At 36.9% G+C, this 24,331-nt stretch overlaps 1 protein-coding gene across 1 annotated transcript in view; it reads right to left on the bottom strand.

Moving 5' to 3' along the window:
* Dcc (DCC netrin 1 receptor) overlaps positions 1-24,331 on the bottom strand; it is a 1,110,494-nt gene that overhangs the window by 4,952 nt on the left and 1,081,211 nt on the right. Inside the window, exon 28 of the mRNA XM_047526548.1 lies at positions 2,768-2,910. Coding sequence (XP_047382504.1) covers positions 2,768-2,910 — 143 coding nt within the window. The remainder of the gene's footprint in view (positions 1-2,767; positions 2,911-24,331) is intronic.

Genomic DNA, 24,331 nt, shown 5'->3' with positions numbered 1-24,331 from the left:
TCTTTATCTTTGTAACATAATCTAGTTATTTTATATGTTTAGTATGGGAACTTGATGGACCTTGACATCACCAATTGGAAGTTTGGGAGTTATGAATTAGCTTGTATGTGGAAACAACTTTATGTCCCAAACCAGAGTCAGTGCAACGCATAAGTGTGAAGGACTCTTGTGACATGGTTTGAAGATGTTGAACTGTGGAAATCTTAGAGATGACAGTTTTTCTCTCTCTCTCATTCACCGTGAGTTATGAATATCACGTTAGAATATAATAGGATTCTTAGTTTTCACAGATCCCGTTACTGGTCTCAGGGTTCAATAATGGTCCAGTATGCATAGAATAGATCTAAAATTTCTATTTAAAATAACGTTTCCCCATGTAATTTTGATGGTCAACCAAATAGGGAGACTAGGGACAAAAGCACTGAGGTGGTGGTGTGGATTTGCATTCTGTTCTTTTTATATGCTTCCTCCTTTTTAGTCACCTTCCTTATTCTTCAACTGGGAAGAACTAGTTTGTCTCAGTGAGTAGTTGGGAGCATACCACAAGTCAGTGCTGTTCAGTGGTTAAGTGCTCAACAAATACCAGTGTCCTTCTTTGTCACCACATAGTTTGTTCTGATGAATACAGACATGGCCTTCTTGATTATTCTTGCCTAGTGCATTCAATTGATTAAATGATTGAACCAACAAAGAGCATGACATGTTTTCTGTTGTGGGTAGCCCAACAATCATTGCTTGCTATCATCGCTTGATGAGAGATATACATCTGATCCTACCACATAAGCACCGTGGGCCCCAGGAGAGCATCACTAGAATTTGCATGAAGGAATAGGCACAAAGCCACTCTAGCCATTGAAGAGAAAGCTTACAACAGGGTATTAATACAGGTACTTCCTCCAGGAACCTGAGCATTCAGTCACTAACTTGGCCATATACTATTAAAGGCTTGTGGGATTGAAAAATAGCCTGCTGGGCTCAACAGGTGTTGTATATAGGTATTTGAAGAGGGAAGCTGGAGTTAGGTGATTACTTGTTCAATCATTTTCAAAAATGTTTTAGTTGTCTGGGTTGGTTTTCTAGAATGATCTAGATCTAACTGTATAATATTTGAAAATGCTAGTCACATGTAACTATTGGATCCTGAAATGTGGCTAGTACAAATTGAAATATGTTTGCTATATAAAATATACTTCAGGTTCTGAATACTTTCCATAAAAAACAGCATGCAAAATACTTTATTGACAATTTTCATATTTATTGCATATTGAAATGACATTATTTTGGAAATACTGGATCAGATAAAAGCTCTTATTAAAAAAAATTAATCTATTTTTACACCTTTTAATGGGCTCCTAGTTTAAATTACACGTGTGGTTTGCATTGTGTATCTATGGGACACTGCTGATCTAGATCATTTGCCTCATTTAACCATAAATGTAAGAATGGGCCACCTGACCTTCATCACTTAAGAGATGAGAAACATAAATTTAGGAATTTGAGCTGATTTGAGAAATGGCCACAAATGTTGGACCTAAACAAACATTGAAGTAAACATCTAAATTTTGACAAAAGAGCATCTTTAAGCAGTGTGTTGAGTATCTTAACACCTTCTGCCAAATATTCAAACACATATACACTTGTTCGGCTTTTTGGGTTTCTATGTAAGTAAAACACTGTACTGTTTGTAGGACTGAAAACAATAAAGCAAGAATAAATGTGTCATTCTTCGTTTAAATGAAATGATCCTTTCTTTTTGATGATCTGATTTTAAAGAAAACAGTTTTATTAAAGAAAACTGGTAGTTGCATGGCTCACAAAGGACTAATTGTATGTGGTCGATTTAGTTTTTGATATTATTATAATTTTCCTTATCATTACATTATTTGTAAACTTTGTAAAAATCTTTTACTCCTGCATACAAAAACAGAAGCTAGTTGAAAGTGCCAAAATAAATTCTCATTTGACAATCTAGGGTTGAAAAATTTCCAAATGTAATAATAATATAGAATTTTAATGATTTAAAATCTTTTTTCCTCTTTCAATTCCCTGATTATTTAAGATGTCTGATATGCGAATTCCTTAGCCTTCTCTAAATGTTGCTTTTGAAATCTATAGAAACACTGGAAAGTTTTCTAAAAAGCTGCCTTTAGGCAACACCTTTTTGAATCTTAATAGGGCATTTTTTGGAGAGAAATATTTTTACTCTCAAAAGTTTACTCCAAGTTTTTTTCTTTTTCACTGATTTTCTTTCTGAGATTTCTAATTTAAACGGTTAGTTTTCTTTCCTCAAATCATAACTTTTCCCTCTTCAATAATAAAACTTTTGCTCTTATTTTCAAAATATGTTCATTCCTCCTTTTTTTCCTTCTTAAACTCCCTTCTTTATGTCTTCATTTGTTTTCACTTCTTCTCAATTCTACATTCTAGGTTATTTTAAAAATAATTTTAGAAGTAATATAAATGATAACTTCAAATATAGCTTTTGGTTACTTTTTAATGTTAAATAATAATTACATAGGTCTATTTCCAGAAATGCCAAGGTATTTCATCCCATTGAAATATACACCCCTAAGTATCAATACATTAATTTAATTTAAATAAATCCCTAATATAATTTTTTTTTTCTCTGCATGTCAAGTGTAGACAGGCATCAATAAGAACAGTGACCTAGGTCAATGGTGAGTGCTGACTGGTTTAGACTGATTTTTTTGCACAGCTTTGGTTCATTCTTCCCCAGATGTGGCATGAATGTGAAGGACACCCTTACGTTAGCTGGATCCTCAGCTGGTTTGTGGCTCTCCTCAGATACTTCAGGAGCTGTTGGCACAGACACAGGAAGCAAAGGGGATCTTGCTTTTCCAGCCAGCCCAAGAGAGGCTGTTTTAACATGAGTCTTGGGAAGAGTAGGCCCTGAAATTGAAAAGACAGAGTGATGAGAAGTAATGGTTGAAACATTCTGAGGAACGTTCTCCCAAGCACATAAACCAAATCCAGTAGGGTGGCATTGATTTTAGGTTATTGTTCATTCTGGGCTGTGGAGATTAATTCTGACACAACAAATGGGCTCATTTTATTTTTACTGAATGGAAGACAGATTGTGATTAGGCCTCTCCAGATGAAGCTCCACTAGTCATATGTAATTTCAAGTGGATTCCAAATCATGCAGTAAGAGTTGCCTGGGAGCTCTGGACTGTTCATCACATCCTGTAAAGTGTCAGGTGAGCTCATTTGATGCCCCAAGTCTCAGCTTTGGGCCTGTGCTGTACCAACTAAATAAGCTCTCAATTGTGTAAGGGGACAAAGGATTTGTGCACTTAGCAGAGATGATTGTACTGGTTATAAATGAGTATTCGATGTTACAGTAAAACAAAGGCTTTCATGGCTACCTGAAAGAATCTCCCTATTAATTCCCTTTGGAAAAAAAAAATATATAATTCCATCCTGATCAATATGCTTCCTTTCAATAAAAGATATTCTAATGCTCGTAATAATCATTTGAGGAACTGCCAAGTTTCTATTGGATGACATTCCTGTCTACTATAAACAAGGGTTACCTTTGTTTTTTGCATCTGAAATTTGTCTTATAAATCCTGTTTAGCTTCTAACTGTACTGCAACTTTGTCTCTATTGCTTGCAACAAAACTTTATAAAGCCCTATTGAATCAGCTAGTACACCTCACATAACTAAGGAGTACTTGCCATTTTTTAGCATTATAACCAAGAGTTCAGCAGAATATGTAGGAGTAAGAAGTGAAAAGAAGTTGACCTCATTACTTTCTGGCACCAATAATGATGTTTTAGTTCTAATGATTCTAATGGGGTACTAAATTTTGCCCCCTCAACCTTACAAATTGTTTTGACTATACTTGGGAAAATAACATTCTAGTTAGTAAATTTCATAGGTTAATGCATCTACAACCAAAGAAATAGGGATAATTTGTTTACTGGGAAAGAAAGAATATAAATAATCTAAATAATTAGCAACTGGCTAGATACTAGTCACTGTAAATGAAAAAGCTTCCCATGAACACATTTTTCCATGTGATGATCCAACATGTTAATTTCTTCACATTTATATCTTCTCACCCTTAAACATCAGGAATCAAAAGTCTACAAATGGAATGAAGAATCTGGGATTTCCAATCAGTTCAGTCTGTGTTGGGAGCCTGGCAGAGCTCAACTATATGCTAGTTGTTAATCCCTTGTTCAACAAAACCTGCCTTGGACTGTTTCTGTTTTCACCTACAAAATATGAATGTTAATAATTATTTGTAAGGATTACATGAGGTTGCAGATTTAAAGTTGCTGATACCTAATAAATTGTTCAGAGAGGGCTAGCTATTATTAATACTTAATTACCAGAACAGTCCTAAGTATTAGCATTTCCAAATTCACACACAAGGATGTCAAAATAGAGAAAAATTAAGTATCTTGCTGAAGTTTACACATTTAGAAAAGGGCAGGCAGACAGAGGTTTGCACCAAGTTATATCTAACCCCACTGAGTAAATAAAGGTTTTATCACTAATATGTCAATCTAGCTCATTCAAATGTCTTATCTGAAGAAGTCAGGTAAATGAACATGAAATCTAGTCCACAGATTCTATTTACCTTAAGTGTCAAAACTATTTATTGTATTACGGTCTCTTATAACTGAGTTGTATTTTTTTTTTTTTTCTTTTGGTACTGGGGATTGAACCCAAAGGTGCTTTACCACTGAGCCATATCCCTAGTCCTTTTTGCATATTTAGAGATGGGGTCTTGCCAAGTTGCTTAGGGACTTGCTAAACTCTTGAGTCTGGCTTTGAACTCCCAATCCTCCTACCTCAGACTCCAGAGCCACTGGGATTACAGGCATGTGCCACCATGCCTGGCTAACTGAGTTGTAACTTAAAAGTAAAAAGAAAGCTTTTATAGTTTCCAATATTTGATTGAACTATTTTTATTACAATGTTATTTAAATACATAAACATAAAGCTTGCCATCATTTTAAAAACTTGTAGTTTTCATTGTATGCCATAAAACCCAAACTTTGTTAAATGCGAAATCCATATAAAATAGTGCAATTTAAATTATTATTAGTTTTTTATAATAAAAGAGGACTAAAACACAACCACTGTGTGAATTTGGTAACATATACCACAATTATCTTGAGTTTGTCATTTATGCTCAGTTTTCACTACCAATACTCTCTAATTGAATGACAGACAAACCTTCATTCATACAGAGACTGCAAATCCAGTTGCTCTTCACTGGGTATGAATACACTACTTGTTGATTATATTTATATTTACCTCTGTGAGAAATAGACATTCCTGTGGTCCATTTTTGAAATACAGTATTTGTCCTTAAACATAAAACTGGAATGTAAGAAAGGCAGGTGGAGGTGAAATAGAGCAGAACGGAGAGTTACAAGCAGTTCACTCACACAATAGCACCATAACCTATGGATGTGGCAGATTCAAAGTCCGTGCACCTGAACAGCCCTTGACAAACAGGAGGTCAGGGAAGGGGTCAGCATGACCAACAGAGATAGAAACCTCTCTGTTAAGAAATAGTAACTTGTAAGGAAATAAGTGCTGTGTACCTGTCAGAATGCATTCACCCCAACAAGACTTCCCTGCTACAAAAGAACAAAGGGAGGTAGGAACAACTAAAGGTATAAATAACCAATAGGCAACAGTAAAACCTAAGTGCCATTCGGGAAGACTGTACACCTTATATACTCAGCCAATGAAGAACTGAGGGAGGGACCTTGTGCTGTAGCAATGGAATACTGATTGTACCCCATCTGGGTGTGCCTGCTCCCCACAGACACCCAACCTGGCAGACCTTCAATAAAGTCAAGTCCTGCTTTTTCTGCACCTTTGTCTCTCAGTCCATTCTTTGGTTTTGGACAGGTGAACATGATTCTCACACCTCTATATCCTTTTCTCTTTATCTCTTTTCACCTCTAAATCTCTTTAGCCTCTGACTGCAAACCCAGTGTTCCTGGTGCTGTCAGTAACGAACCTGAATGTAAAGGCAGGTGCTAAAACCCAGGCGGAGCCAAGCTATCCAACGGTCCTCCAAGGGCTCCATCGTGTGGAATTCGCACTAATATTTTAGATTGTAATTTAAGTGAAGTTGAGAAGTTTAACAAAATTCATGAAGTTTAGAAGTTCAAAAAAGAATACTGTTTAACCTTGAGAATGCATCTGCTGAAACTGTATTTTGAGTTATGTTGCGTGAAATGTGATTGTTTATCCTTCTAAAAGGTTCACAAAGTTCTGGTTAAATATGAATTTAGTTGTCACAAAAGGGGTCCCTCCTAGCACGTTCCGGGAGCACTGCTTATCCTTCCCTAAGTTCAACATAGCAGCAGCATTTTCACAACATATATACATATACATATACATATATATGTGTGTGTGTATATATATATAAAGAGAGAGAGAGAGAAAGAGAGAGAGAGAACATATTATCTGTATTTGATCAAGGCTCCCTTGATGATGAAATCACTAATCTAATTGTTAGGGTTTTAAAAAATTTTAGGAAACTTAAGGACTTCTGAAAAATTTGCAATTTAACTCTTAACCAGACACATGCAACGTATCTAACACACCCTGAAAATCAATTTGCTCTAACATAGGTATTTGCAAAGAAAAAAGTAAATGTATCTATAAGTTAAAAGTAAAATGGCATTGATGTATGTAGCTTATTGTGGATGAGATTCAAGTAGGGCCAGCACCCAATTTGTTCTAGGAAACATATAAGGATAAATATTGAGAATGTACCCATCTATTGTATATAATTCCCTATGAGTTATTACAAATTTCTCATAGTTTTGCAGGTAGAGAAATTGAATTCTTATGCAAGGCCTCATTATCACTATAGAGATATATTCTTGGGTATATTTTCTGCCCAGATCCCAAACACATGGGCATTGCATTATACTGTATTTGCCAGACTCACCTTGTTATGGTAAGACATGGTACGCCTACAGTGTACTTTAACTCAAGTCCATTAGAAATATAACCATTATGATTGATTTTCTCTAGTGACCAGGCAACAGCTATACACTGAGACTGCACTGAGTTCTGAACAGTTTAAAAGACATGGTGAGCTTTGCAAAAGGAATTGAAGACTGTCCCAGCTCAAAGACCACACGCGGTGCGTAAACCTCAAGTGACTGCCTTTTCTCAAGTACTATCAGAGAATCACAGACATTCAGAATGTTGGAACCTCAAGGGCCCCTGGAGCTCATCTGGTGACCTTCCCCGTTATTTTGCTGAAGAGAAATCTGAGGTTCCTGGAGACTAAGAGATCAAGGTAGAATCGATTTCAATAAAATTCCAGTAGACACAAAGAACCTGAGCAGTCTCACAGAGTTCATTACCAGCAGTGCACTCCACGGCCTTAAATATTTTTTCTTCCCTTTGCCTGAAAAGGGAGTTAATGGAAAGAGTATAAGGGAAGTTTCCCAGGAGAAATTCATTAATAGCCAATTAGACAACTTTGGTCTCAAAAATGCCCTTTAGTAAAGAAGAAAAGGAAATTAAAACAAAGATTTCCATGAAAGCATCTTGTTCAGCAAAACTGATACCCTTCTCTTGGGTATTTTCATAGATTTGGCATTTTCTACTCCAAACCTCAGATGTTTTAGGCCTGGACACTGGTGATAATTTGTTCCCTGCAGCTCACCAAGCTGTGTTTTTTCCTTTACATAAACATCGTTGTAGCTGACTAATGGTAACTGGTTTCTGTCTTCATTTTCTACTCTGCATTCCTATTCTTCCATGGGGCTAAGAGACATGATTTTAGTCCTTCACTTTGCCCCTAAAACCTCAACATCTGCCCTTCACAAGGGCCAAATTTTGAATCTATTTTCTACACCATTCAAACCAAACAAAATTTTTTACATAAAATGACAAGTTTCATGGCATGTTTTATATATTTAAGTGAGAAAACAGTGACATCATCTGGCATTTGGATTAGTGAGTTTTGCCTAAAGCAAAGAGGACACTGGGGACCATCTTGCTGCCTCTGCCTCTCACCTGTTGATGGACAGCTATTATTGGGAGATCATTCACCCTGAGTCTGTTCCTCCATACTGCACTGCTGTTGCAGAGGGGAGTTTTGCCATACTTAACCAGACTCTATCTGCTTTCAGAAGCCAGTTCATAAGCAACACTCTTGTACCACTGGCCTCAACCATTCTTGGTGTGCTTCTGTATATGGGTACCTCAAGCTTTGTACCCTTTGCTGGACCCCATGGTGTTTTGGCACACTGAAGGAGAGACACAATCCTATCCTCCTAAAGTCCTCAAGGGCACAGTAATAAGTAGAAAAAAATCACTTTAGTATATTAAACTCCTATTCTTTAATGACAAGAAAAGGCAAATTTTTTTATAGTTTTTTTCATGTTGGTAAATCTAGGCTGCAACCACAGGAAAGGCTTCATATTTATTTCTTCACTATGGAGAATTGTACTTACATTAAAAATTGCCCTAAACATGAACAATGTCAATGAAACTTCTATGAGAAAGTATCAAACTTCTCTGAGCAATGTATCAAAGCAAAATCAAAGGAAAGACAAAAATCAAAAGAACCTCTACCCTGGCTCTGAGCTGCTAATTTAATATAGTCTTAACCTGATGGTCAAGAACCTCTGACATTTTCCCCAAATATGAGGACAGACTTTCAAAACATGATCCAGAAAAATCCACCTCACTTTTTGAGGAGGTGATGAACAAAACCTGAGGGTGATAGCCAGTGAGAAGAGGATTGACACTGGAGCTTAGAAATTAGAAGAATCTTCCATCTGTTTGCAGTCAGGTTTTGAAAGGTAAGAGATTCCCCATCCTGAACATCAAGCTGATCTTCACAAAAGATTTTCGATTACCTGTATTATGGCAGTCTCTAAACACATAATAATACTCAAATAAATATGTGAATATCAAGGAAGAGTACTATCCTTGGACTTGCGAAATGCCATCTTATGTAGTTTTGTGACTGTGTTGGTCAGTTTTTTGTTACTGTAACAAATACCTGAGATAAATCAACTTATAATGAACAAAGGCTTTCTTTGGCTCATGGTTTCAGAGGTTTTGGTTCATAGTCCATTGAACCCACTGTATTTGAGCCTGTGGCAAGGTAGTATATCACAGTGGAAGGAGTGTGTGATAGATAAAACTGCTCACCTCATGGTGACCAAGAAGCAAAAAGAGCTCCTGTATTCTCTTCAAAGGCATTCCCGCAGTGACCTAACTCCCTCCTACCAGGTTCCACCTCTTAAATGTTCCATAACATCCCATTAGCACCAAAGACTGGGGATCAAACCTTTAAACATGGACCTTAGCATAAACCATAGCAGTGACCTTGGCTTATAGCCTAATTTCTTTGGATCTTGATTTCTTCATATCTATAAAGGTTGAACTATTTGATCTTTAAGATATTACCTGCAAAATGATTCAATGAAGGAAATTAACTGTTGTTTCACCTGTTCCTAACTTTGCATTTGGACTGCTTATCTCTCCCTAAGATTCAGGCAGAGTTGGTTAATCCATTGATAAAAAGGAAACCAAAATATTTAGCAAGTGAATGCTTAATGTATAAGTGACAATAATTGGGTTTTAAACCAGTGCTTTCTAGAAAAAAAAATGCTCCATCCTTTTTTCTTAAAATTATTAATGAAAACACATTAACACCACTTAAGTTTGCTTTGCTCTCTTTGATTTAAACTAACAATAGAGAGCATACCTAAAAATAGGCAGTACTAAATTTCTGTGAGTTTAAATGATCCATGGTTAATTGAAAATTTTAAATTTACAAATGCTTCTCCTGAAACCACGAGTAGAACTACCTGTACCCAGGGTGCATGTTGGAAAAGAGCTTCAGGCAACCCTTTGGATGGCGATGCACTAAATAAACGCTTTTGCATGGATGTACAACTAATTAAGTGAGCATCACTTTGGTTTTAATGTTATTTCCTCAGCAGGACCCACTAAGGGGTGAAGTACAAATGACACTGGGGTTCTGAGACAGGCCAGTGGTGTACAGCAGCAGTAGATGAGCAGCCTCAGTAGGAATTTACTGTTTTAAGCTTTATTTTCACAGTACAGTTATTAAACATTTCATTTGCTCATTAGGTACATAATATATGAGTGCCAGGTGCAGACTCCTGCTAGCATCTCCCTGCAAGTTTCTCCCAAGTAAAATGCTTTTTCGGTGAGAAATGTTAGATGAGGCTGCATCAGGAATGCAGTGAACTAACTCACTTGGGTGGGATCAGAGGCCAGTGTGTAGAGCGGGCTTTTGGTCTTCAATATTAAATTTCACATCCTTGCCTACTTTTTTCCACTTCCTATTTCTGACTTTATTTTCTCCTCCTTTACCTTTTGGAATACAATTAAAATGGATGGTTTTAAAGAAGGCTGGCTTCACATCCTGCTTTGTCCCTTACCCATTCTGTGATACCAGACAAGGGAAATTAGGTACATAATATATGAGTGAACCGTACTTTTCTTTTATGTGCTTATTATTAAGCAGTTAGTCTGTGGTCAGATTATCTGGGGGGAACATGGAGATGTCATAGAGTCATTTATACTTCTCACATGAAAGGTTTTTTCTCTTTCTTTCTCCTATAAGAGAAAAAGAAATATGTATGGGAAAGTTTGTATAATACTCTCTCCTTTTTGAATGAAAAAGAGAATGGACACATTTGCCTAGATCCTCACACGTGATCAAATTTCAAGCATAGACGTTTTGGCATCAATCTTCAGTCTGCAATGTACATTCTATTTTTAGGGTGATAAACATACTGGAAACGTGCCACTTCTGGGAAGAAAAGTTTTGTTCTTCTAACTTTCCTGTTTCTCCTTACAGAGGTGGTATAGTAGCCTACACCTTTGCTTACTGGGAAATGCTGACAAGGGACCTCACCTCTACCCTTTCCCACTCCTCCAGTGTAAGAGAGGGCAACTTGGAGTCACAAATAAGGTGGTTTTCATTGGGCCACCTCTCTGTGAAAAGTTGGAAGGTTAGACAAATGTGCTAATGGTCACAACTCAAATTCTTAAACCTGCATGTGCTTGACGTGAAATACCCCCAACTCTCTGGCCTTGAACTTTGTCAAGGCTGCCTTTGTTAAGCAGACAAAGCAAAGTTAAGGCCTGATTCAGCAGGGCAAGGTGGTCTCTACTATCGATTTCAGTTCTCAGCACGTGGGACCATGAGTCAACTCCTAAGTGGAGGAGGAAAAGGCCTCCCGGTCACTGCCACCTAACTTTTCCAGAGGGTCAATCAAAAACCTTGATTCCCATGTGGTTATCAGCACCTTGTCCATTATTTCCATCAACTGGAACCCACAGAGAAAGGACAGCATTTAAGGACTCGCTTGATAGGCATCTAAAATACATTTAAACACCTTTGTCCACATTGTCTTATAGGATTTTTAAAATAGTTACCTTATTGCTCCTGTCTTGAAGACAAAGAAAATAAAAGTTTAAAGAAGGTAAAGGATGGGGTCAAGATCACTCAGCTGGTATATGGAACAGGAACCCAGGGCTGATACTATTAAATTGTATACTCTTTTTCGACTAAAAGAAAATTTCAAAATCAACAAAATAGGGTTTGATGGAAAGAACAGTGAAGTGGACAAGACAATTAGTGTTGGTGATAGAAGGAGAGGGTGAGACAGGAGAGAAGACAGTGGATACAGTGCAGCCTGGCAGAAGTGGGAGATGGAAGAGAGGAAGGAAGAACCATAATAAATCTTTCTCTTTCTTTCTTTTTAATTTTTTTCAGCACTGGGGATAGAATCCAGGACTTTGTACATGCTAGGCAAGTGCTCCACCAATGAGCTCCACCCCAACTCCTGTCTTCTCTCTCTTCAGTTCAGCTAGACTTCCTCCCATCTAAGTGGTGATCAATGTAAAAAGGAACAGCCCAGCATCACAGAGGTGAAAGTTTTAAAGACTGGGAAAAGACTAACAGAGGGCATGGTTTCAGAGTCGGCCTTGGTTTGAAAGTTGCAAAGAGTGATAACTGTCTTCAAACCTCTTTCCTCTCTTTGTACCCTTTTCCCCTTTGAACACTTCTCCCCACATGCACCATTTCTCATACTCTTTTTTTTTTCTACACATACATAATATGAAAAATCAGGAACCATCTTGCAGTTGTGCACTATCCCACATGACATAATAAAAAATGGTCCAATAGCTTAACCAATGATGAACCGTTAGTAGCTTATCACCTTTTTCTTCTTGTATTTACCTTTTTAAAGATAGATGATGAAAGGATGATATAAGGAATTAATGGTTTTCTGTCACCATTTCATTCACCTGGGTGGGGGAGATGCTTCTGCTTCCTAAGATATCTATCTTTCAAATCTGATGCTAATATTTTTTCAGCTTATTGTTTCTCTAAGCTATAAGGCATCTACCTCCTGAATGAACAATGCAATAATAAGTAATTTAGTTCCTCTCCTGTGATAATGCAAGTTCTGGAAGTATCAATTAAAAGACATCCACTTTCTGAGTTCTGCCTATTTGTGGTCTGCTGTATCTTCCTAATGTCACAAATTGGAATCCAAGTACTGAACTTATCAAGTACATCAGAAGCAACTTCATAGCAATCGAGGAAAAGAACATTTTCCAAAATACTCAAGGGGAGAAAGTGACGAATTATGTTGGACCTGATTTAAATATTTCCAGATGACTTTGGATCCATAAAAATTCTATGCACAGGAGACCTGTTTATTTTGCATTTTATGATGAGGAAGGGAATACCTAACATAGAGATTTAAAGGAAGGTAGGCTTGTTAAATAGTTCCTCTGTTATACAGTTTAGGTAAGACTAAGTGAAAGATAGATAAGCAGTCCTCAAGGACGAAGACATCGTAGAATGAGTCTTTTTGTCCTGAGACCCCACCCAGGACCCCATTTAAGGAGATTAGACCTGGCAGGAGCAAGACTATGGCAAAGTCCACAACAGGTCAGGGAGGCTGCAGAGACCTTGAAATAATAATCCCTCTGGTTCCTGCTTTTGATTTAGAAATTTCATAGAAGAAAAGTTTCAGGGAAATCTTCAAAGATCTTAAGAAATGAATTCACTGGAGCAGTTCTTTATCTTCTCCTTTCTTTGATTTTTTTCTCTGAGTTTCCTACATCACATATTAACAAAATATCCAACAAAATAAAACAAAAGTACAAACTCAAAACTGAAATCTTGTGTTTTTTTTGGGCAGGTTCCCACAATTCAAGCTTAAAGATATTGATTCTATGTTGTATCCATCACTCACTGTAAGATGACTGTCTTTCTGTAGACTTTTTTTTTTTTTCATACAATGTCAAAGTCAAAAGGCCTCTCAGTTAATTTAAGAAATATTTCAAATGATTTTTAGGTAGTTTCTTATAAAAGGGACATTCCTTTCCTCTGCCCAAATCAATTTTTAAATTTTCTTTTTAACTTTTTCTACCTTATTTGCAATGAAAAACAACCAATTTGAATTCATTATCTATAGTTAGTGTGATTTGGATATTTTGTGCTCTGTTAGGAAAATTGTCAATTCTATTTTTCATGAAAAATAGGGCTTAAAACCCCTACTTTATTGTCTAATTTTTGCTGATCTGTGGTGATAAAACTTTGGAGAAAACACATTCTCAATTCACCAAGAAAAAGAAGTGACATTGCACTAGTTTTCAAATTAGAGAAAGAAAATGTTTTTAAGATGCAGAAACAATGTAGAAACACACACTTCAATTTCCCATAGCTTCTGTAATTATTTACTCTTTGTAGAATGTCATCATAATCCAAAATCATCCACATGAGTATGCAGTAGATTTCATTTCTACTAAATATTGCATATGAAGTCTAAGATAATATTCACTTTCAAAAAATGAAATTATTTTGTGAATATTAGAAATATTTTCTATGCTAAAGACTAGTGGATTGCTATGAAGGGCTCTGTTTTTATCATAAAACCTTGATTACCCAGAAGCTGATTTCTTAATGTCCTGAAATAATTGATGTTAATCTGGTTTCATTTTTAATAGAAGCCATCAAAGCATGCACGCACGCTCACACACACAGATGCTAACGGATACCATGACCACAGCCAAGAATATAATTTCCAGATTACATTGTGTTGTTAGTACACTGCCAATTCAACTCAATTGCTTCCAACTTTTATATGTACTTCATAGAAGGACCAAAACACAGCATGAGTAATATTTTCAAGACAGAAATGCTCAAAGACAGTGTTTTAGACAATGAGGTGGAGTTAGGTTTTTTAAAAATATTTTCAACTGCAAATTAAATACCATCTCCATTCTCGTACCAACAGGGAAAACAACTCACATGAGTCTTACAATTTTTGTGCCTTGAGAAACTTCTTCCCTGTCCTTTGGGGCTGGTCTATACTTGCATATGGCCTGTTTATGTATTCACAGCACTCTCAGCTTCTGTCCTCACTAGACTATGGAAGGACACACTGGACTATGAAGGTCACAAATATTCTCCTACCGGTGCAGTCTGCTAAGTATCTGCCCTATACACTTCTCTATGGAATTTGATTGTATTCTCTTTCCTCACTTCTATAATTCACAATAATACTTAGGAAATCAGTTGGCTTCTTATAACTGATTTTGTTCAATTATTGGAGTTTTTAAAATGATGCAAGTAAACCTAGACTCCAAGGGCAAAGGGATCTTTGTATGCTTGTTGAAAGTGTTCAGGGGAAAAGGGAACTGATAGTGCAGCTTCCCTTGAACAGCATTAAAGAATAAGATGCATGGATAGATGAACAGATATGTAAAATACTAAAATATGAAAACATGGTTGGAATAGAGGTAGTGCATACACAGAGTTTGCTGTACATTTTTCTTTCTGAGCAGCTGATAGTTTCATTTAATCAAACTTCAGAAGGAGAAACCGAAATGTTGGCATTTTTGAACAAAGGGGCTATGGTATTTATAGCTACTGTTCCTGCAAGTACTCCTTTTTTGGCTTCTGGAAAATTATACTCTCACAGTTCTCCTATCCCTGGGGTCTCTTATTCACAAAATGTGCTTCTAGCTAACTCAGTTTTGGAACTTCACTTTCTCCTTCCATTTCTTTCCCTGGGAGTTATCATCTAATTCAATCTACTGCAGGTTGAAACTCTTTCTCACTGAGAATGAGTTCCCAAGAGGCTACTGCAGCCATGAGACCTCCCTTGAATGCAGCCACCTTATCTTAAATACTCCACATTCCCACCTGGGTGCTCCACTACCTCTTCATGCTCAACATGCACTCTTCCCTCTCCTACATTCCCATTCTTTTCATAGAGTAACTTCTCAGTTCAGTTCACTCTAGTTGATTATTTACAACCACATTCCTGAAGAATCAGGAGTAAAGGAACAGCCACCTTGAACCTCTTCTCTCTCATTCACTCAGTTACCATTTCTTCTTTTGAAAGACACCTCTTGCAACTGCCTCTTCTGTTCTGTTCCTTCTGCCCTTAACTTCCATCAGAGACTTTCTATCTTGGCCTTGGTTTGCCATTTGATCCTCCTTAATAACAGCTTCATTTTCACCTGCCATATTTGGCTTCCTTCCAGCTGGTCATGTCATCTCTGCCCTAGGGATCATCCTTTCCAGCAAGGTTGCCTTTGCCTACCCCAAACTCTGAAAATATCTCATACTGTCCTACCTCTGGGCCTTTACAAATGCTGTTCCTCCATCTTCATAGACTTAAGTGACTTTCCACTCACCTGGAAAAGGAGTTAATAGTTGGAGGCATGCAGAACTAGGCTTCTACCCTGTCCTTGTCCTTAGTAACTGTAGCTTCTGAAGTGTTTTTTAATTCCTCAGTACTCTGGGTTCTTGCCATATAAAGCAACAAGGACTGCTTTAAATGTGGAACTTAAAGACATAGTATGGGCAAAGTCCATTCTTCCAAGTCTTCATAACCAAAATGGAATTGGTTGGTTATTGGTTAAATATTTCTGTAGTATGAAATTATTTATATTTACCCTGAGCTTATAGAAACGTAGGGTCCTCAGAACTGTCCATTCTCTAAAGATACTTGTTAATTGCAATTTTATCCTTCTCCATTTGGCAGTGAAACTAAATGTCAGTGAAACATTCTGACTAATCCTTGTCATGCTGGGCCAAAGAGAAGCTCTCTTCAAGCCCATGTATGGGAAATTATTTATGAGGAAATATGCTTCTATGCAATGTTTCATAAACTCTTCAATATTCAACATGTACAGCCACATGGAGTTTTTGAATATTTCATATTCTTAAAATGATTGGAAGCTAGTTCTGAAAAATAAGCTGTTGGCCATCTTGTGTGGGATTTAGAAATAAGCTTATATTATCTTTGGGTTTTTGACATCTATATAGATAGCTGTGTTAGTCAACCAATAAGAAATAAAACTTTCTACAATTGCATATGTTGGTCCAATGCATGTAAGAAATGAATAATCAATATATATTTGGAAACTGTCCTACCCCCCAAAAGTGTGACAAAATAAAAACAAATTGATACGCAAATAATAGTGAAAACAGAAAGAAAGAAGTTATGTTTTCTTTTGTAAATGCAGAAGCTGGAGAATTGTGTCATGTATTATTATACAAATTCCAGTGAGAACATTAGAATACCCTTGGGGAAGAAGCGTTTTCAGTGTATATATTTACATGTTAAGGGAGATGCCTAAATACAGGCTTAATGTTTATTAATTGTGAGATTACTATTCACATAATCATTGACTCCATGTGTGTGTGTTAAACATAGCTGTTCAGGAGAGTAGGCCTTGGTTTCAGAAATCCCAAGGTTCTAATCCTTTGCCTGACAGTTAAATACAATGTGCCGTTAAATGTATTTGTTAAATCTTCTTTGCTTCAAAATCTCCTTGTGAATAAACTGGGAGAAATAATACTTTTCATGTTTTATGAAGATTAAATGAGACAGTAAACTTATGGTTATATGCCTAATAATGGTAATTATCAATAAGAAAATTTGCAAATCTCATTGACATGGTTAGAATTCATTTTTCTTGAGTATGGAGTGGGACTTTGTTGTCCTATTAAATGCTGAAGCTAGGTGGCGCTCTAGCACAAACTGCAATCTCAGCTACTCTGGAGGCTGAGGCAGGGGGATCACAAGTCCCTGAGCATCCTAGTGAGACCTTGTCTCAAAATAAAATAAAAAGGGTTAAGGATGCCCCTCAGTGGTAGAACACTTGCCTAGCATGTGTGGAGCCCTGGGTTCAATCCCCTGTGCTGAAAAAAGAAAAGAAATTTATATTTACACGATTTTAAATGTTAGTTTTGGAAGGTAAGTCACATAAGTGTGAAATATTTCTTTAGGTACTATATACAGAATAAATAAACAAAATCTGAACTTTGAGACAGGAAAGAGTAAGAAAAGACACTGTTTGTATGCACCTGGAAGACAGTAGATGCTTGGAGGTAGAGGAGAGGGAGTTCTGGGGATGGACCTGACAGGAGGGGCTCCAAGTCAGTTTCCAGAAACTTGGTCCTGCCTGATCCATGGAGCCCAAGAACTCAAAGGGAACGCTAGAAAATTCTCAGACAATAAAAATATCAAGAGGTTAATGGAAATTCATTGTAAACCACTTCCCTTGTTGTAACTGTAATACGCTATCAGGGTTCCCCTCTCTGATCTGGAATTTTAAAAACTCGAATACTTTGGGTATTGGTAGCCACTATTTGTATAGTACTTGTTGCCATTTAAATTCAGAAGCTCTGAGTCCAGAAAGAGGGGACTTTTAATGGGAGGTAGGTCCAGTGACAGAAGGAGGGAGAAGGGAAGGAAGGAAGGGGAAAGGGAGGGAGAGCGAGGGAAAAGAGCAGGAAGAAGGAAAGCAGGTTTTGATTGTCCAAACTTGTATTGGACAATTTATTAAGTTCTTCTTCTTTCAGAGCTCTGTTTTCTCTCAGCCCCTTTCTGCCACCAGCCTCCTCAAAAACATATTTGCTCCTTAGACATATTTTATATCCAATCATGATTTACAAAAGATCTTATAGGAAATTATATCTTACAATTTAACTTCCTGACTGCTCAAGTAAACATTTCTTCTAATTACCTCCCACTTCCTGTGATTTATGTTACCACTTTTGTAACTACCTTACTACCACCAGAAAAAAAAAAAATACTGTTTATTTTGCAGATTGCATAAGCTTTTCACCCTGACTTGACACAGGCTGATCTGAAATTTTCATTGAATGGCAAGTCATTCTTTTGCAAATTGCGTGTGCATATCATTCAACCTCTGAGGGAGGTGCCCTCCACTGTCTCATAGGAATGTGAGAAGCCTAGGGTATGGTGACCCCCCCAGAAATGACAGCTAACATATTCCAGGTCCGCATAAGAGCTTGAATTTTGGAGAAAACTTACCATAGAGAATTGGAGATCTTAACTATCAATCTTCATTGAGGCAAAAAATTCAGAGTTTTAGAAGTGGGAGCTCTTTGTACACATTTATAAATACTAATCTAATGCCTTCATCAGGCATTGAAGAATGTGCATGGAGGCCTCAGGTGTTTCTATGAACATGAATGCTTAAATTCTGCAGAATGTGACTTGAGCAGGGGCAAAAGTGCTCAGATTTTGACCTTAGATAAAACTTTTTTTGAACTAGTCTTGAAAATCAAAAGAGCAAAATGAAAGAAAAAACAATTTCTGGTTTTGATGTTCCACAACTGAGCCTAAATAAAGGGTGATGTCAAAAAGAAAGGTCAAGTGGTTCTTACCCTGTTGTACACGATGAATAATCTAGAATCTAAGGAAAGCTACAAACCTACTTGCTAGGATAAAAAAACTGTACATCTATAAATATGTGTGTGCTTATGCATGCGCGCGCGCACACACACACACACACACACACACACACACACACACAAATACTTATTTGATTTCAAGCAAGTTACCAAACACACAAGTTCCTCCAAGAACCCCTGGTTAGGAGCACATGATCTGTTCTAAAACTAATGGCTTCCAACTGTGACCTGAAGAGGGGTAGCCTCCATATCATCTAGAATCTTCTAGAGGAATTCAGGAATTCAGAATCTCAGACTCTACTCCAGGTTCACTGAATTAGAAACTGCATTTTAATAAGACCTGCAGATGATTCCCAGACAGGTAAAATTTAAGACTCACTGCTTTGAATAGCCATGTCCACAGGGAGTTTAGAACTAAAAATTATATCTCAAATCAAATTTGGAGATGACACATACTGTAATACTCCTAATAAAACAAAATCTATTATTTGTAAATGAGAAGGCAAATGTGTCAGTAATGTTCTGCATATGAGAAAACCCTTTTTCCCACTTTCAGTTGCTTACTTCTGCTCCTCACTCCTCTGTCCTCTTTGCCTTGGTATTCTCATTCTGGACTATTGGTATAGGAAATGACGAAGGCAAAAGTTAGAGCTGGTATCTAGGAAATTCCATGAGCTTCAGTCATGTAACATGCACCACTGTGAGGATCAGTTTGGGAGATGTGGGGTTTATAGGGAAGAGGAAGCCCGGCAGTTATTGCCAAACCTGTAGACCTGCTTGACATAACATCTGTGTGGGCCTGCACCACTGTACTGCAGTAGGGTCATTTAAAGAAGTTGGGAGGAGGTCAACTTCCTTCCTGGTGGATGGATTTAGGATTTGAGAACAAGTCCTGCTGAAATAGATGAAGCTACCCTCTTAGGGACCTCTAGACTTTGGGCAACTCTGAGATGCTGCTCTGAGTTATTCTAGTCATCACTAGGTCTTCCGTGAAGGGGTCCATTTTACTGACTACCTACTTTTCTTGCATATCCTTGTGGTGAAACAGCATTCATGATTTAGATCTCATTTTACCAGCCAGCAAGTCATTAAAATGTACTTTTAAACCTCCTTCCACATGATCCCACTGCTGCTTAGAAAAAATGTGGGAAACTTCAGCGGGCCACGTATGTTTACAAGGTGTTTCCGTCTCCAAGGTTATATCAAATCAGAAGCTCCTGGACTCAGCGCTAACACTTTCAATGAGCATAATTCATGTTTATATGCTTGGATTCCTTAAAATCATGCAACAAACCATTTGTAGGTTAGCTTTTATTTTCCCCTTACAGTTGTGGAAAATTGAAGCATAAAGAGGTTAAATGACTTATTCAAGGGTAAACCAGACAATCAGCAGGGGCACTGGTCCTAGTGGAGTTTAATTATTTTCCTTCAGTAAACACTTTCAGTTATACTTTGCACCTGTCAGAGAAGAGGTCTGCAAGACTGAATCAACTCTCATCACTCTCAGGTGGCCCTACTGTCCTTCTTTGAGTTCAAAACAGAGGCGGGTATCAGCTCAGGCCAGCAGGTATCAACTCAGACCTGTGTGCACCAAGTAGCCTGTTTCTATTAACTGAGTCGAAGAAAGAATCAACAGATAACTATAATTTTTAAAGCAACACCAACCAGAACTAAAGGTTAAATTAACAATCTCTGGCTTTAAAAACCATCCTAGGGTTAGCACTTTATTTTGGTTTGAACAATGCAGTCTGTATTAGAAAACCATGACTCAGATGGTCACAAAAGTAGAAAAGTGCATACAAGTTACTGGGCAGAAGAATGGGAAATGCAAAAGAAGGCTAGTTAAGAAGGGACATTTGGAAAAGAACTGTCATTGCAATTCCTTTATTCATCTGAGCCTACATAGGCAATTGTGTCCTAATATGCCCCCTCATTTCGAAATCAGTTGGGTTTACTTATAACTTTTATTAACACAAAATCAAAAAATTACTAGAATCTCTTTTGTTGCAAAGGATAAAGGGATTCTCCTTTGAGAGCCTTGACATTCTGGTAAATAAGGAGATTCTAACAATAAGAACATCAATCCTCCTGCAAACCTGAGATGAAAGTCAAAGCTCAGGAATACAACAGATGTTTAACATTGTCCATGCATTCTTTGGAAGTTTTGCCAGTAAGATAAAAGTTATAAATTTTCAGAAGTAGGAGTTGTCAATGCCTTTTACATAATATTTGAGATATTACAGGTCATACCTTCAGGAATAGTTTGCTGACAGTTAAACTCCCAGTTTATTTTTATATCACAAAGACTATTTTGTTTTTAGTATGTTAGGTCTTCAGAGCATATTTTCAATATTCCATGAATAAGAGGTTTATTTGAACATGATTTGTTTGTTTCAAAATATCCCCCTGCTCCCAAAGAAAGCTCTGGAACCTGTTATTCATCGGATGAGCTGTAAACTAGTAGAACTGTTAACTGCTTAAAATACTTGGAATGCACACCATGAAGCTTAGAATCTTTATTCAAACTAAAAACCTTCCCTTACTCATGCTCTTTCAAAAAGCAAAGAAAAAACATAAGGACAATATCTACCCTTACTTCTGCAGAGTTAAAGTAGTAGAATTTCATATGCTCCCTTTGCTTAGGGAGGACCATTGACTTTACAGATGACAAAGGTAGGATTCAGAGGTGAAAAATCAATTCCTTAGTTGGCATAACAGAGAGACTAGATCTCAGGATCACTGATGTCCTCTGACCTGCACTCCATCTTTTATAAATACAACATCTGCTATTCTTCTCCTTTATACTCTGTGGATGCAAATGCATGTCTACTTATATTCATGAAGGTAAACAACTGAATTTCCAAGGGCAGTGGCTTTGAATTGTCTTTTTCACTTCAGGCAATTTAATTCAGCTTTAGCAGACAATGTAATTTGTAGTTCAGATCATTTAGCATTTTGTCATCAAATGGTCATGAAGTTGAAAGTCATTTCATCTTATCTGCCTTTACCATCAATATCTAATCCTTCTACTCACTTTCAAATTGCTTTGCTTCACCTGAAATCATCATTAAAATTGAAACTGAAGAAATGAATTCAAATTCTGGCTCTCACCTTCGGTATTATATTTTGATCAACCTGACAAGCATTTCTGTGTACATTATATATAAGAGTTTGGATGAAGGGTCTAAGAAAAATGACACAAGATTCTGGAAAAGTTACAAAGTATTCTACCTCTGTATCAGTAATGGTGATTACAGTTACTTCTCAGGTAGATGTGAATTTACTTGGCAGAACTCTTTATGAACTATAAATGGTGATAAAATGCAAAGGATTGATTTTATTCATTCCACCTAAGCTAATGTTTCAAAAGACACTTTGATTTCCAAGATAATTTACAAATAACAACAAAATCTATATGTCAGTAGTTAACCATGTGGACTACCAAGTTCATAAAAAATGTGAAAGGAATATTTTCTGCTTTGGAAACAACTTATGGCTCATCCTTTCCTTCACCCTTCAATCTATCAAATCTATCATTTATAAAGCTACTCACTTTTCTAGTAAAATCCCAAGACCTTCTTCTGAACTTATGTTTTAAATTATGTCTAATATTAAGTCACAAAGTTCTGAAAATAGACTCTTTTTCATTTTCTTTTGTGATTATCTGGAAGGCAAAGTGATATTTTAATCCTAATCCTGGAGTTTAATTGTATTAGGTTGATAATCAACTTCAATTTTACCTAGGATCTAACCATTCCCTATGAAATATTTTTTCTTACTTTTAAAATCAGACAAACTTTTGATCAAAAGGGCTCAAATTTTAACCCTGGTCATTCATTTCCTCCCTCCACCAACAGGATTTTGCAATTCTGAAAAATACTAGTCATTAATTTTTTTGCCCTTATGGAACTGCTGCCATGTGCCTCAACATTTAATTTTATTTTACTCTTCCTTCTGTTCATCTCTATTTTCCTTGTTGGAGTCCAAAGTCTTGGCCATTAGTGGTGCTGAAAGCAACAGATGTCAGCCCCTGGCTTCCTGCCTTCCTGTGGAGGGGTGGCCAGCAGGTTGGACAGGTGAGGTTAAGACAGATGGCAGCTATTCCAGGGTTCTCTGGCTATTTGCTACTCTGGCTGCAACTTCTTTCTTCTATTTAGTGCCAACACAAAGGGATAAAACATTTACTCAAACACTAATTTGAATGACAACCTACCTGCTATAATTTTTCCTTGGGGATATTTAATATTTAGGATCAACATAGAAGACCCTTTATAGGAGAAAATTCAACATTAAGAACAACTATTAACATAACTAAAAAGCAAAATAAAATCCTAAATTTCTCTTTAATTTTATATTTCTCTGAGCTTTAAAAATCTAACTGTTAGCTTCATTGTTGACCTTGGGCAGACTGCTTAGTCTTTTAAACCTCAACTTTCTTGTCTAGAAAAGAGGAATCAGTCACTTGGATTACTCATACTATCTCCAGAAATCATTTCTGCTCTTTGAGACAGTTAACAGAGCTGTCTCATTTATTTACTAGAACACCATTCTAGAGGAAATTAGTATTTCCTCTAATAAACACCAAGTAGGTTCCAGAATCACAAATACTAGTGACATCTAGGACAAATTTTTCTTAACTACATTTTATCAAGGGATAATTTACAATGGCCAGACTAAATCAAATCAAATTTCATCTGTTTTTTTTTTTTTAAATCTGTTACTGGACAGGACAATTTCAAGGCGATATCCATAAAAAGATACAGATGAACTTCTACCTGAGATGAAATTTATGTAACAGGAAGGGGTGTAATTTTCCACTGTAGAATTGATTGGAAGTATTGGCTCCAATAACACCAGATCAACACATCTCTCTCCTACTTAGCAATACCAATGATTTATTCTCTTCCACTGATCTTAAAAATGACCATCTTCTGTCACCTGCTAAAGGATGTCTGATCTCCCATGACCTCTGCCTGTGACTGATTTTAGCAGAATGGAACACTCTTGTGGTAATTCTGATGAACAACTCCAGTGGTGGCCTATGAGGAGCTCAGGGAAAGCAATTGTATTAATGTATCATAGTAATTTATTGGCAGTTTTGTGTGATAACATATTTACTAAAATAAGGCCTGCCAGAAAGATCAGGTTACCACAGGAATACATGATTTCCCAACCGCCACGAAATATAAATCAAACGCCTTTTCTGTCCACTGTCAGCCACCTCCACCTCCGCCTTGTCCTTAATCCTCAGACAAATTGAAGCACATGCCACAATTTGCAGGGGGAAAATCAAACTCAATTTCTCAGTACAATGAAGTGAGTTTTGGTCTTGTCATGTCCACTGACATATTGATCCTTCAAAGACTGAAAAGATCAGAATGCTCTGGTTTTTTTTCTTTTCACTTTTATAAATATATATGTGCAGAAATGTAATGTGTAAATGGAGGACAACATAACGCTTACTTAGACTTACAAAGACATAAGAGTTCTGGGAAGCTAATAATGTAAAAGAGTACTGTGATAGAAGTCACTATTTAAGAGGTCCTATTTTCTTTCCCTTTAGA

Source organism: Sciurus carolinensis, chromosome 15, assembly GCF_902686445.1.
Source record: "Sciurus carolinensis chromosome 15, mSciCar1.2, whole genome shotgun sequence".
In the NCBI taxonomy this organism is placed as follows: domain Eukaryota; kingdom Metazoa; phylum Chordata; class Mammalia; order Rodentia; family Sciuridae; genus Sciurus; species Sciurus carolinensis.
The sequence above is the reverse complement of the archived record's forward strand: the minus strand, read 5'-3'. Positions and strand labels throughout refer to the sequence as shown.